Source organism: Onychomys torridus, chromosome 15, assembly GCF_903995425.1.
Source record: "Onychomys torridus chromosome 15, mOncTor1.1, whole genome shotgun sequence".
Lineage (NCBI taxonomy): Eukaryota > Metazoa > Chordata > Mammalia > Rodentia > Cricetidae > Onychomys > Onychomys torridus.
The window spans coordinates 43,380,196-43,393,590 of record NC_050457.1 but is presented as its reverse complement, the minus strand read 5'-3'; the positions used below and the strand labels follow the sequence as shown (position 1 = coordinate 43,393,590).

General features: G+C 38.9%; 1 protein-coding gene across 1 annotated transcript in view; it reads left to right on the top strand.

Moving 5' to 3' along the window:
* The first annotated feature begins 1,581 nt into the window (after positions 1-1,581).
* Positions 1,582-13,395, top strand: part of Ccdc152 (coiled-coil domain containing 152) — a 31,813-nt gene continuing 19,999 nt past the window's right edge. The window contains exons 1-3 of the mRNA XM_036206830.1: positions 1,582-1,627; positions 3,836-3,924; positions 6,661-6,766. Coding sequence (XP_036062723.1) covers positions 3,838-3,924; positions 6,661-6,766 — 193 coding nt within the window. The 5' untranslated portion in view covers positions 1,582-1,627; positions 3,836-3,837. The remainder of the gene's footprint in view (positions 1,628-3,835; positions 3,925-6,660; positions 6,767-13,395) is intronic.

Genomic DNA, 13,395 nt, shown 5'->3' with positions numbered 1-13,395 from the left:
AAAAAATCAGAAAGATCACAAAAAATAACTTGATGGTGCAATTCAAGAAACTGGAAAAATAAGAACAAATCAAATTCAAGTCCAAATCCTGTAGGTGGAAAAAAGAATAAGAATAAGAGCAGAAATATATGAAATAGAAACAAAGAAAACAAGACAAAGAATCAATGAATCTCAGAGCTGGCTCCTTGAGAAGTTAGACAAGATCACTAGACCTTTAGCCCCATTAACCAAATAAAGAGAAGATCCAAATCACCAGAATCAGACATGAGTTGGGAAACATTACAACAGGCACCAAAGAAATTCAGAATATTATAAAGGGGTACTTTAAAGACCTGTACTCTATTAAGTTAGAAAATCCAAAAAGAAACGGACACATTTCTAGATCGACATGAATCATCAAATTTAAACCAAGAAGAGATCAACAACTTAAACAAGCCTTTAAAAAACAAGGAGATTGAGAGGGTAATAATTTTCTTTAGACTTAAGGGAAAAAAAGCCCATCGCAGAAGGAGTCACAGCAGAATTCTATCAGGCTTTCAAAAAGGATCTACAACCAATGCTTCTTAAATTATTCAGAAAAGAAGAAAGAAATAGGCAGAGCACTTCCCAACTCCTTTTATGAAGCCAGTATTTCTCTAATACCTAAAAATCTAAGGAAGGAAAGTGCAGACCAATATCCCTGATAAACATGTAAGGATTCCCAATAGCCGTTCATTTTTAATGTCCCTATGTGTTGGCACTGATGTTAGGAAACCTTAGCACTTGGAGTGATGAGGAACACATTCTCCACTTGGACCCAGTTCTCACTATCTGCCATACCACCTTTCAAATAATGAAGTATGAATAATTCTATTACCATTTACATGTCTCTGCTTGACAAAATTTTAATCCTATAGAAAAATTAAGTTAATGAAAGTAAATCTTGTATTTCTCATTTAAAAAAAAAAACACTTTGCAGCTGATACATTTTCTACTGCTATTGGAATCTATAATAATTTTTGAACACTTGAAGCAAGAAACCCAATCATCTTTTAAGTGCATGAATTCATTAATTGGTACAACAACCTTCATGGGTAGAAACTTTTTTTAAATCATACTATATAAATAAAAAGCTGAGACATACAAAAAATAAAATAAAATAAGAACTTACCCAAGACACCTAAAGAGTTGAGGTAAAACCTACCTAAGAGTCCATGCCCTGAATCTGTAAGCCAGTAAAACGAAACACTAGATAGGAAACTATAGCTATTAACTGAATCTGGTACTTTGAAAGGCCTATAAAGCACAGGAATGAATATGGGTTATTATTTATTTAATTGTCCTGACTTATAGAAACCAAGCATAGGTGTGGTTTATTCATGACTTAGCAAAACAGTAAAATCTGGCAGTTGCCCAATGTTGGTCCGTGGTCTAAGAAACACGTGAAAGCATCTAGGAGGCAGTAAATGGTGAAGGGAGCTAGGATGCCCGGTATCAGGGACTCCAAGATTGGGCACGGACGGGCCAGGAGAACGGCGGACCCCTAGTCGAGGGAACCCGCTTCCCACCCGGAAGAGGACAACAATCTGGAGCGGACCGCGGCGTCGTCCCAGGACCTGGCGGGAGACTGGAAGTTGCGCGGTGGCAGGTAGGTTCCAAGGTCTTCCTGGGAGATTCGAACTCCAATTTCCAGAGATTCTTTTCCTTACACCTCATCAAAGTCTCCTGGATTCTTCCGGTTGTGGCCCACCCGCTTCTCTGGCCCGTGGCCCTCGGTGGCACCTCTGTGTGTTCGGCCCTGAGGACACTGGGATGCCTTGGCGGGCCTTAGCCTCGGGCTCTGAGAGCCAATTCTTGGAGAGATCAGCAGAAAGAAGAAGAAGAAGCGACCCTGAGCCCTGCCCCGCCCCTGGCACCTCCGAGCACTGGCGAGGGCTGGGGGGGAGAAGGCAAGCCCTGGCACACAAATCAACAGGCTTGAAGCCAGAGAAGGAAATGGGTCTATTGCTAGCCTGGGGACTTGGTGGAGGCTGAGCCTCGGAAGTCAGCAATCAGTGTCTGCTCAGGAGAGAAGTCAGCAGCACTGAATCGCTGGCTCACAAGGTTCCACTGGGCAAGACCACATTTGTGGGAAGAAGGCCATTAAGACATCTAGAAATGGGCATTGGTGGTGCACACCTTTAATCCCCGCACTCAGGAAGCAGACGCAGGAGGAGGCTGAGTTCGACGCCAGCCTGGCCTACTAGTGAGTTGCGGGACAGCCAGGGCTACACAGAGAAGCCCTGTCTTGAAAAACAAAATCTAGAAATGAATGTGACAGAGGCAGGAAGTAGTAAGCAGAATACTAATATTGAGTTTTGTTTGTCCCGTGATGGGGACTTCGACCCAGTTCTTCGCTGACTGCCCCCACCACATACACATACAAGCTTGTCAAGCAAATGCATTTCCGCTGAGCAACATCCTCAGCCATATTTATAAGTTATATGTGTTCAACGAAGAAAAAGAAGAATGGAGACAATCTAGGCTCAAATTAAAAATGCATTTAGTTAAGGAATCTAGTTCTGAGACAGAAAAAGTTTTTAAAAATTATTTGAAACATTAAGGACTAAAAAGAAAACTACAGTTAGGGAAAGGTTTTTAAATACTTAAGATATTCTCTAGTATTTAAGTAGCAATGTCAACTAGTGATTTTTTTAAACTTTGTCCAACAAATAATTTAACTGTTTATCATGGGGCGGTCTATTATATCTGTTTTTACCACAATGATCAAGTTTTTACTAAGGAATTTAAATATAATTTTATTCATATGTGATACATAATTGATAATATTTCACTAAACTGAAAGTGCATAACCAAAATTCAGATTTCAAAACCATTACAATCTGCTACTACCAAGTAGTATGAAAAAGAAGAAAGTGGTATTTCTTGATGGAGTAACATCAGGCAATGTCCAGTTTAACAAGAATATGACCACCAAAAATTATTTTTAGTACTGCTTCAGGAATTTTATTTATCATCCAATACATTGGCTTGTGGTGTTTTCCCAAATATAGAATACCTGATTTTCAGATTTGCATTTCAACCCCTTTTTTACTTGAGAAAAGTCTACTGATAAGTATTTCATACTTTGATATTGTATTGATCTTGATTCTATTAAGACACCTTCCCACTTTCACGTTTAAATGCTGCCTACATTCAGTTTCTCCATCCTGTGTGGATGAGTTCACCTGTGGGATTCTGAAGCATTTGTTATTAATGGTTCCATAGGGTTAAAACTGAAACTTTGTCTTTATTTCAGTTGTTAGCAGTTATTAAAACTTAATCATATCCAAAAAATGGAAAAGATAGAAATACAGAAACATTTTTGTGAGTACATTATTTCCTATATATCATTTATTTACTCAACATGCTGCCAGACAAAATATGAAACATAAACAGGGTAACAAACATCTGTGGTATAACATTTAAAAAAGCATATTTAGCATATTAAGTGAGAATGCTTACCTTTGAAGTCATGCCTCAGATTGGGTAATATATTTTAAGTCCAGCCAGGCTGATTGGCAAAGAGGTGAGTGTTAAGTGGTGGCATTATTAGATTGTATTAAATATTAGAAGCAAATAATTTCTATACATGTATACATAACCATACAAAATTTAGATATGTTTAGAGAAAATGTGGGAGAGGTGGGTGTGGTAAAGAGTAGAGAAAACAATATATTTGACTGCTGCTAATATTGAGTATAACAAAAGTTCTCCAAATAAAATGGAGCTCAGGGAACAGTTTAGTGTTTGAATTATGACCAATGTTGTGATGCTTTGGGTCTTGCTTAATATTGTCTGTTCTTCATTATTTCAGGCATGGATCAAAGTAACGAAGGCAGTATGAAGAAGATTAGCAATGTGAATCTTGACAAACTGATAGATGACTTCTCACAGATAGAAAAGGTGTGTAAAGACACATAGCAAATGACTGGAGAGAAACACAAAAGATTGTCAAGGAGAGAAACTGGGAAGAAAGGAAAATTCATCACACAAAAAAAAGAGCCAGGGCTGTAGAGACTGCTCAGTGGTTAGGAACACTGGCTGCTCTTACAGACCAGGGTTCAGTTCCCAGCTCCAAGTTGGCAGCTCACAATTGTCTGTAACCCCAATTCCGGAAGATGCAACACCCTCCTATGACACCAGAGGGCACTATACACTCATGGTGTGCTTAGATGTAGTCAAAATACTCACACATAAAAATAAACAAAGTTTTTATTTTAAAACTATGGGCAGTATCTACATTTGATTCCATGAGGGGCTATTTCCTTACTGGGAGACCCAAATTTTAAGTTATGTTTTTTATTGTTTGACTGTCTGTATAGGCTGTATTTCTTTCTAAGTACTACTTAACTTGGTCTATTTTAGTCTTTAAACATGAATTTTAGCTATGTTAGCTAAATAATAAAAGTGTGGCCAGGCCTGGTGGTGCATACCATTAATTCCAGTACTCCAGAGGCAGAGGAGTCAATCTTAGAGTTCAAGGACAGCCTGGTCTACAAAGCAAATTCCAGGACAGCCAGGGCTACACAAGGAAAACAGTCTCAAGGGGGTAAAAAGTACGAAGACTGAAAATTCATAAGAATGCTGACTTATTGTCCCCAAATCCCAAATAATAGCATGCCAGGAATTTGAAAACACCAACAAACTTAGGTTTTTTCACTGTATGTTATTATAGTACAATGTGTCATTGTTGTTGAATAAACATACTTTTTAATTTTTAAAAGATGAGCCAGATTTGAATAATGAAAATGTATTTTTCTAACTCCTTTCTTGTATTTAAAACTTTAATATTTTATTTGTTCTTCAACAATTTCATACATGTATGCAATGTTTCTCAATCATATCCAACCCGAAGCCACACACACACACACACACACACACACACACAAACAGTACTTCCCCTTACCACCTTATCATCTTCTCCTCCTCCTCCTCCTCCTCCTCCTCCTCCTCTTCTTCCCCCTCTTCATTCTTCTTCAGTAACTCACTAAGTCTGGTTAGTGTTTCCTGCATGCACAGGGATGTGACCCACCCACCAGAATATGGTCCACCTACCAGCAGCCATACACACCCACACCAGGAAATATCACCCCTTACACCACTGATCAGTTGTGAGGAGCTCCTCAGCTAGAGGTAGGGGCTCCTGGGCCCTTTCCCACTCATACTGGAGTGTTGACTGGCTTCGTCTTGTACAGGCCACGGCTGCTATGAGTCTTGACTACAACAGCCAGGTCCCGTCCAGGAGACAGCATTTCACAACGCTCTTCCCAGCCTCTGGCTCTTACATTCTTTCTACCTCCATAATGCCTGTTGTCATTTTAACTTATTTGTGCTAATATGTAAAAATGTTCCTAGGGCAAGGAAATAAACAATGGATGTATTTTTGCTAAAATTAAGGGAATGCCAGAATGCCCACAAACTCCAAAGTAGTTTTAATGAAAAGTAAAGTAGGTTCATGTTTCTCTTCTACCATGATGACTAATTATAATATAGAACATACATGTATGTATGTTCTCTTTTCCTTCTCTTTGTCTAAAACTTGGATTTTCTTAGTCCAGCATGGAAAAGAAATAAGTAGTCTTGTGAAAAAGGAATCAGTGCCATATGCTTGGACATTAATTTGAAAGTACATTATCATAACTCAAGTATCATAAATAAAAATAATTGTCCATTTTTTAATTGGATATGGTATTCTGATATTTAGCATTTTATCTCTTAGAGAGATACATAAGAGATAAATAAATGGTAATACAGATGAAGTAATATAACGTGATCTCCTTAAGAAAAAAGTGGGGAAGTGGATAGAGGTACAGAAAACACAAGGTTGATGACAAATTGATATACTTGAAGAGTACAAGGAAGCTTATTGTATTGTTTACAAAGATACCAAGGAGACTTGTTCAAAATGCTTCTTTATTGTCTATAATAGAAAAATTATAAACAACAAAATCTTCCCTAATAGCATCTTCAAAACTAAGACTCAGAATAGCTGTAAAAAGAATGCAGTAGATTTGTGATTGTGATATTGTCTCCCAGATAATAGTGCTAAGTGGAGCAGCTAAGTGAAGAACAGAATAAGTAGCATAATCATGTCATCATGGAGTTGTCTGGAAACAGAAGTTTTAAGACAAAATCTTACTGGAGTGTCCAGACATAGACCTCTGACATCAGCCTCCAAAGAAGCTGACTCTAGGCATCTACCATTACGCTTGGTAGACACCTGTGGTTAACATAGAACTCAAGGTTAAATAATTGAAAGAAAGGTGCTCACAGGTCATAGTTTCTCCTTGTTTGTGTGCTCACTGCAGTGACTGCCATTGGGCCCTGCATGTGTCACCTACTGTAAGTGCCTGAAGGGCTTTTCAGACTGTTGTCTCCCTGGACTCTTCTTAGTGTAGTTTCAACTACATGAAAACCTGGAATGAAGGAAGTTGTCCACTATCAGAGGCTACACGTGTAAGAAAGGGAAAAATCGAAGGCTCTGTATACTGCAGTTTGTTTGAAACTATATCCCAGATTCAGTTATTAGACTCTCAGATGTCAAATGGCTTTTGTTCTCATTTGTCTTCATATTCTTAACAAAAGAACCAAAGTAGTGTCCTTGATATTGTGATAACACGGTCCCAGTTTCTTCTGCAGAAAATGATAGAAACCACTGGAAAGAACAACCGTCTGGATATCCAGCTGGAGAAGACTAATAGTTTATTAAAGATAATGCAAACAAAAGAGGCCACGATCAAAGAAGGTCAGTCTTTCGCTGCCTAAAGCAGTCCTAGTCTAATGAGGGCGCTCACGACGATGGTATGCCCCTGTGCTTGTCGCCTACCTTAAGTGCATGTAGACCTTTGCAGACTGTTGTCTCATTGGCCTCTTTTTTAGTACTCCTCCAACATATGCAAAAACTACAATGAAGGAAGTTAAGTCTTCTACCAGACACTACCCATGTAACCAATGGCAAACTGAAGGCTCAATATAAGTCTATAAAACCAGGTGGGGCAAAACTTGAGTTCCTACTACATAAATGTAAGATGGGTCACCAGTTTTAAGCGTTTAAGATGAAGCTATGAGCTGACAAGGTGGCTTAGTGGGTAGAGGCACCTGTAGCCAAGTCCAGTGCCCTAGTTTGAGCCACAGGATCCATACAGGAAAAAGAACATCAGCTCCCCAACATTGTCCTCTGACTTAACACATCACACTTGCATGCACACATGCATGTGCACACACACACAAAGCAGTAAAATGTGGAAGCACTTTTTAAATGAAACTGTGCACATATATTTTCCTTTTGGGTTTTTTATTTTTATTACTTCTTTTATTTTTTTGAGATTATGATAATGTCATTTACCCCTTCCCTTTCCTTCCTCCAAGCCCTCCCCATATCCCTCTTTCTTTCTTCTTTTATTAATTGTTGTTACATGAATATATGTATATACCTAATATTCCCAAATACAACCTGCCCAGTCTGTATAATGTTACTTGTATATATATTTCAGAGATGACCATTTAGCACATATATTTTCATGCTGTGTGTACTGAGAGGCCCTAAGTAGCAATGACCCAGTGACCAGATCTTAACTTCTAATAAAAAGAAGAATCTTACCTTTCCCTAATGAAAAGAACTAGGTGAGTGTAGGATTAGGATTAAATTTATACTGTAAGACTGAAGTATCTTGTAGTGCCACAAGAAAGACAACACTCAAAACAGAAAAAAGCCAGGTGTGGGGTTACATTACAGAATTCCAGCACTCAGGAAGCTTAAGGAGGAGGGTTATGAGTTCAGTCCAGCCGGGGATAGAAAGAGAGAGCCTGTCTCATCTTAAAGCATATTTTTTAAAAGTGAAAGAAAAGAACAAAATAAACCCATAATGATGGAATTTGTCAAAAACAACTCAGAAACCAACTGAAAGAGCTCTCAATGAGCAAAGTTGGAATGATTTCAGCAACAAAAAGAACAGTGTTGAATTATACCCAAAATGCTAAGCAGACACCCTTAATCCACTTTTATAAATAAATAACAAAGGAAGAAGAAGCAGACCTCCCATGTGGCAGAATTCTAAGTGGCTTATGTAGATAATTTGTTCTAGATAGGTGGAGCATGACTCTGGTGGTTAAGTGTGGACCGAGTACAGTAATTCCTTTACTGTAGGGAAGCACACAGTATCACAAGGTGTAGTATATAATTACATGGTACTGAACCTTGACCTCTGCCACATGATCAGAGACATCAGAAACAGTATCATATTAACTGTAGGTTCCTTTGATATGATATGACATGATATGATGTGATATGATACGATATGATGAAAATGTTGTAAACCTTTGTAAACTCCCTCCCCATTTCTACAACCCCAATCTAATCATGAAATAAACGTCATGCAAGTTCCCACAGGACATGATGAAATACATGACCAATATTCCAAAGACTATCAAGGTCACTAGAACCAAAGAAACTATAACAGGAATCTTAAATAGTCTTATTAATAAGATCAAACCTGAGGCCAGTTATTGGGGTGAATGCTGGAAGATCAGAGAAGCAGAACAAGCCACAGCTTCCTCACCTTGCCAGTTCCTCAGCTGATCCTGTTTCTTCAGACTGGAAGCCTCTGAGTCCTCATCCAGAATGGCTCTCAGCTGAACTGTTGCTCAAAAGCCTGAAAGCTTACCCAGCCAAAAATGCTGCTAGTTTCTGGTCTCCACATCTTATATATCTTTCTGCTTTCTGCCGTCACTCCCTGGGATTAAAGGCGTCATTCACCACGCTTGGCTGTATCCTTGAACAGATGGATTTCTGCCTCTGGAATGCTAGGATTAAAGGCATGTGCTACCACTGCCTATCCTCATGTTTAATATTGTGGCTGTTCTGTCTCTGACCCCAGATAAGTTTATTAGGGTGCACAATATTTTGGGGAACACAGTACCATCATAAGAAACAGAACTGTCAGAGCAGTGAAGCCTAAGACAACATGGCAAATAAGTATGCAGTGGTATGGTGGAGAGCCTCCCAGGGCAAGCAGAAGTAACCACAGAAATGTAAATAAAGCATGAATTTTAGCAAATAGCATCAATATTGGTTCATAAATTGTGACAGATATACCTTACTAATGTAGAGTATTAATAATAGGGGTAACTGGCCATATATATATATATCCTATTATATATTAATGATTACATATAATCAGAAATTATATATCAGAAATAAATCATATATAAAATATTCCATTTTTCTGTACATCTAAAATTTTATTAAATGTCAAAAAGATAAAAACAAAAAAACTTTTTAAAGTACTTGTATTTATTCTGGAAAAGCTTTTCTAAGTGTGTGACACTGTGTCAAAATCGTAAAAGAAATTATTTTGAATTTGTTAATTGGCAGACATTTGGAAAGTTTAAAATGCACAGAGAAAATGAATGAAAGCATGGAAATCCCCATATAGTCTTTGGGCCCTCCACTTTCCCCCTCACCGACACCTTGCATCTGTTACAGCTCCTGGGGCAATATTGAACTGATAGATACGTAGTTAAAATGCAAAGTTTACTTAGCACTCACTTCTCGTGTTATTCAGTCTATGGGTTTTGATAAATGCATAATGGCATGCATTTATCACTACAGTACCGAACCAGATACTAGTTTCACTGCCCCAAAAGAGTCGCAGCGCTCTGCATGTTCACCCTCCCTCCATTGACCCTCTGCATGTCTGAGCTTTCCTGATCATTTCACTGTGTGTAGCTCTTCATTTTCCAGATCATCAGAGAGTTGGAATCATATAATATGCAACTTCTTCAGACTGACTTCTTTGACTTTGCCTTTAAGATTCCTTTATGTTTCAATGCTCAATTTAAAAAAATATATTTTTACTGGATTTTGTGGAAGAACCACAGTTTATTCATTCACCTATTAAGACTCATTGTTCTCATCCAAATTTTACCTGTTATGAATATGGCTGCTGTAGTTATCTCTGAACAGGTTTTTGTGTAGCTTCTTGATTAAATACCAAAGAATGTGAATTTGGGACACACTGTAAGAGTGATCAAGATGGTAATAATATTAGTGTTGAAGACTAAGCATTGGTAGACTCTTTTAGATGCTTAAGTTAACTCTCTCTCCTTTACTGTAACAAACACCTGGGCTAAATCAACCTGAAGAGAAGAAACGTTCATTTAGGGCTGGCAGTTTGGGAGTGTCTAGTCCAGGACCACGTGACCTCACTGCTCTGGGCCTGGTGCAGCACATAATGGCGTGACACACAGCAGAGAAGGCCCCTGGCCTTATGCCTGGCTGTGACACTGAAGAAGAGAAATGGTCCCACAGGTGGTTTTGAAGGCATACATCAGTGGCCTGTGACTTCTTGCTAGATTCTGTCTCTTAAAGGTTCTGCCACCTCCCAGTGACTCCATGAGCTAAGAACCAAACCTTTAGCAAGTGAGTCTTTGGGAGACATTTCAGGTCCAAGATAAAAGCTATGTTTTAATTCCATTTAATATTTCAGACTATTCTATGAAATATTTTTTTATTTTTATAAGATCTTTATTGACAGATAATTCACATAGTTTACAATTTTCCAGTTTGCACAATTTTTTTTTTTTTTTTTTTTTTTTTTTTTTGTGGAGCTGAGGACCGAACCCAGGGCCTTGTGCTTGCTAGGCAAGCGCTCTACCACTGAGCTAAATCCCCAACCCTTGTTTGCACAATCTGATAGACTTTAGTACAGCATCCTCATAGGCTCATGACACCATCACCACTTCCTGTTTTAGAACATCGCTGTCTTCAATTTATTTCTTTCCTTTTTTTTTTTTTTTTTTTTTGAATGCCGAATGCCGTTTATTGAAGGAGGGAGGAGGTCTTTAATACAGGCTTACAGCACAATGGGAGAACCCTGGAGGGCAGAAGTTCGCTTCTGATGTTTTACAATCTTGCATCTAAGCTGTTGACACCCAATATTCAGGATACACAGACAAGGAACTTCCCTTAAGCATTCAGGAGGGTGGAAGCCCCGGGGTTCTGTTTATGTCTTTCCTCATTGGGTTTCTGAGCGCTATAGTGTGCCCTGTGGCTGCAGCTGAAGCCCAACATGGCAGATTCCTATTGGGCCCTCATGAAGAACTCTCCCCTTCCGATGCCAATGGGGATTGAGAGCACAATATGGCAGCTTTGGCAAGCATTAACGTAAGCCTAGGAACTGCAGCCATGCAGTTGGATTCTCTATGAAATATTTACTAACACACAAACTGATAATTAATACTAGATCCTAAATTTTCACTAAAATCATTATTGGTGTACTAAAATATTAAGAAATAGCTTAAGACTCCAGCCCACTGTCTAGCCCACTGCCCAGGGAGCAGCATGTAATGGCACATAGCCAGCTGTTGTGAATAGAGAGCATCAACAATCATGCCTGGAAAAGCATCTGTATAAAAAGATGTCTAATGCTTTAGGCATGTGTCAAGGACTTGGAAAGCTGGATCATATGGTCCTATGCAGAAGAACAGGAAAATGATGAGAGCTCGTCTGTATATGTCTACTACTGTGGTTTTCCAATACAGCTATGGGATTGCATGCAAAGAAAACATCACTTGAAGCAAAAACATCAGTCCCTTCATACATGTTACTCATATAATATGTATTTGATGAACATGCATGAAAACTGAAAATTAAAAGAAGAAGAAGAAGAGCAAAACATTAAAAGGTTATAACATGGTGGACAGCATCCTTGAACAGTCAATTTAGATGGACAAAAAAAAGCTACTTCTATGATGAAAAAGAGGAGTTACAGAGATACTGGAGTGAACCAAGGGCAGGAAGCAAGGGAAGACCATCTGGTTGCTCTATTTTTCTCAGAGAAATCTGAATAAGGCTATCTGATGAGACCCTCTCATCAGAGATGAGTGTCAGGGTTTCCATGAGAGAAAGCAGTTCAAAAAAACAAGAACAAAAAATCCTTTACATGAAGGGGTGGATGAATGAGTTAAAACAAACAAAAGGAAGGAAGGAAGGAAGGAAGGAAGGAAGGAAGGAAGGAAGGAAGGAAGGAAGGAAGGAAGGAAGAAATAGCTTAATAATCAAGAAAATTTTAACAGGACAGCATAATAAATTCTGGGGGGAAAGATAATGTAGATTAAAATTTGCAAAGACAATGAAAAGCTTTTATTCCAAGTCAGTGAATGGCATTCTAGTTCATGAAGAATTCTTTAGCTAGCTAATTTCTAATGTGGAAAAATGTGCTGAGCCTGCCATCTTGTGTTCAAATTTGAAAAATACTTTTTAAAACTTCTAGTATGCACAGAGTAGCAAGTGATTTTCATTTGCCGATTACTGAGGGAGCTTCAGCTACCTTATTTCACTAATTGCTAGATTCTTTACAATAAATGATGTTATTTACAATAAGGACAAGTAATAACCAAGCACATCTCTCTTATTATATCATCTAGCACAGTAGTGTGTGTGAAGCAAGTTTGCAGCTAATGACTATCTGGAAAATGTAATTTAACGATCATTCTGTTACTGGGAAATAGCAACATGGAGAAAGGAGAATGTGATGGAGGGCTTTGTGTGAGTGGGTATCAGGGACAGAAGGGAGAGCAGGAAAGAGAGAAAGGCCACAGAAGTGGGACCTGGTACTGGTCATGCGGCTTTGAACTTTTGCAAAATACTTTGATTTCCATCATCACAAAGAAAGTATTTCCTATTCTGTCAGCAGCCATGGCACTAAGGTTGTCTTGTAAAACTGTGTGAGGTTTTTAATACTTTCATAGTTCTGTCTTGCCCAAGACTTAGTTATGAGTACCAAGAGAACATATTGCTCAGCTGTAACAAAAGCCTCATTGTGTACCATCTCACTGCTATGGCCCTCCACCTTTGAACAAACTTAATCTCTTTTCTTAGAATGTGCTCTCCTGGAAGAGTTGCATGGAAACACTTTCTGTGGTTCCCAGACATGTCCAGCTGTGGGTCACTTTTAGGGAAGACATTGTGAAGGCACAGTGGGCAGTCTCTACTGTACTGTGCCTTAGAAAAGTTATTACTGAGTGTTGGGATTCATTTCACATAAAAGTTGAAGTACTTACTGTGTGTGTTGGCTAGTTTTATGTCAACTTAACAAAAGCTAGAGACAGCACAGAGGAGGGAGTTTGCTGAGCGGTGATGGCGCACACCTTTAATCCCAGCACTTGGGAGGCAGAGCCAGGAGGATCTCTGAGTTCAGGGCCAGCCTGGTCTACAGAGTGAGTTCCAGGATTTCCAGGGGTACACAGAGAAACCCTGTCTCGAAAAACTAGAAAAAGAAGTTGGGAAAGAGGGGAAGGGGAAGAGGGAAGGAGGAGGAGGGGGAAATCTTGTTTATGTTGAAAATAGGCACCCCTGTAGAGCCTCTGCATCAG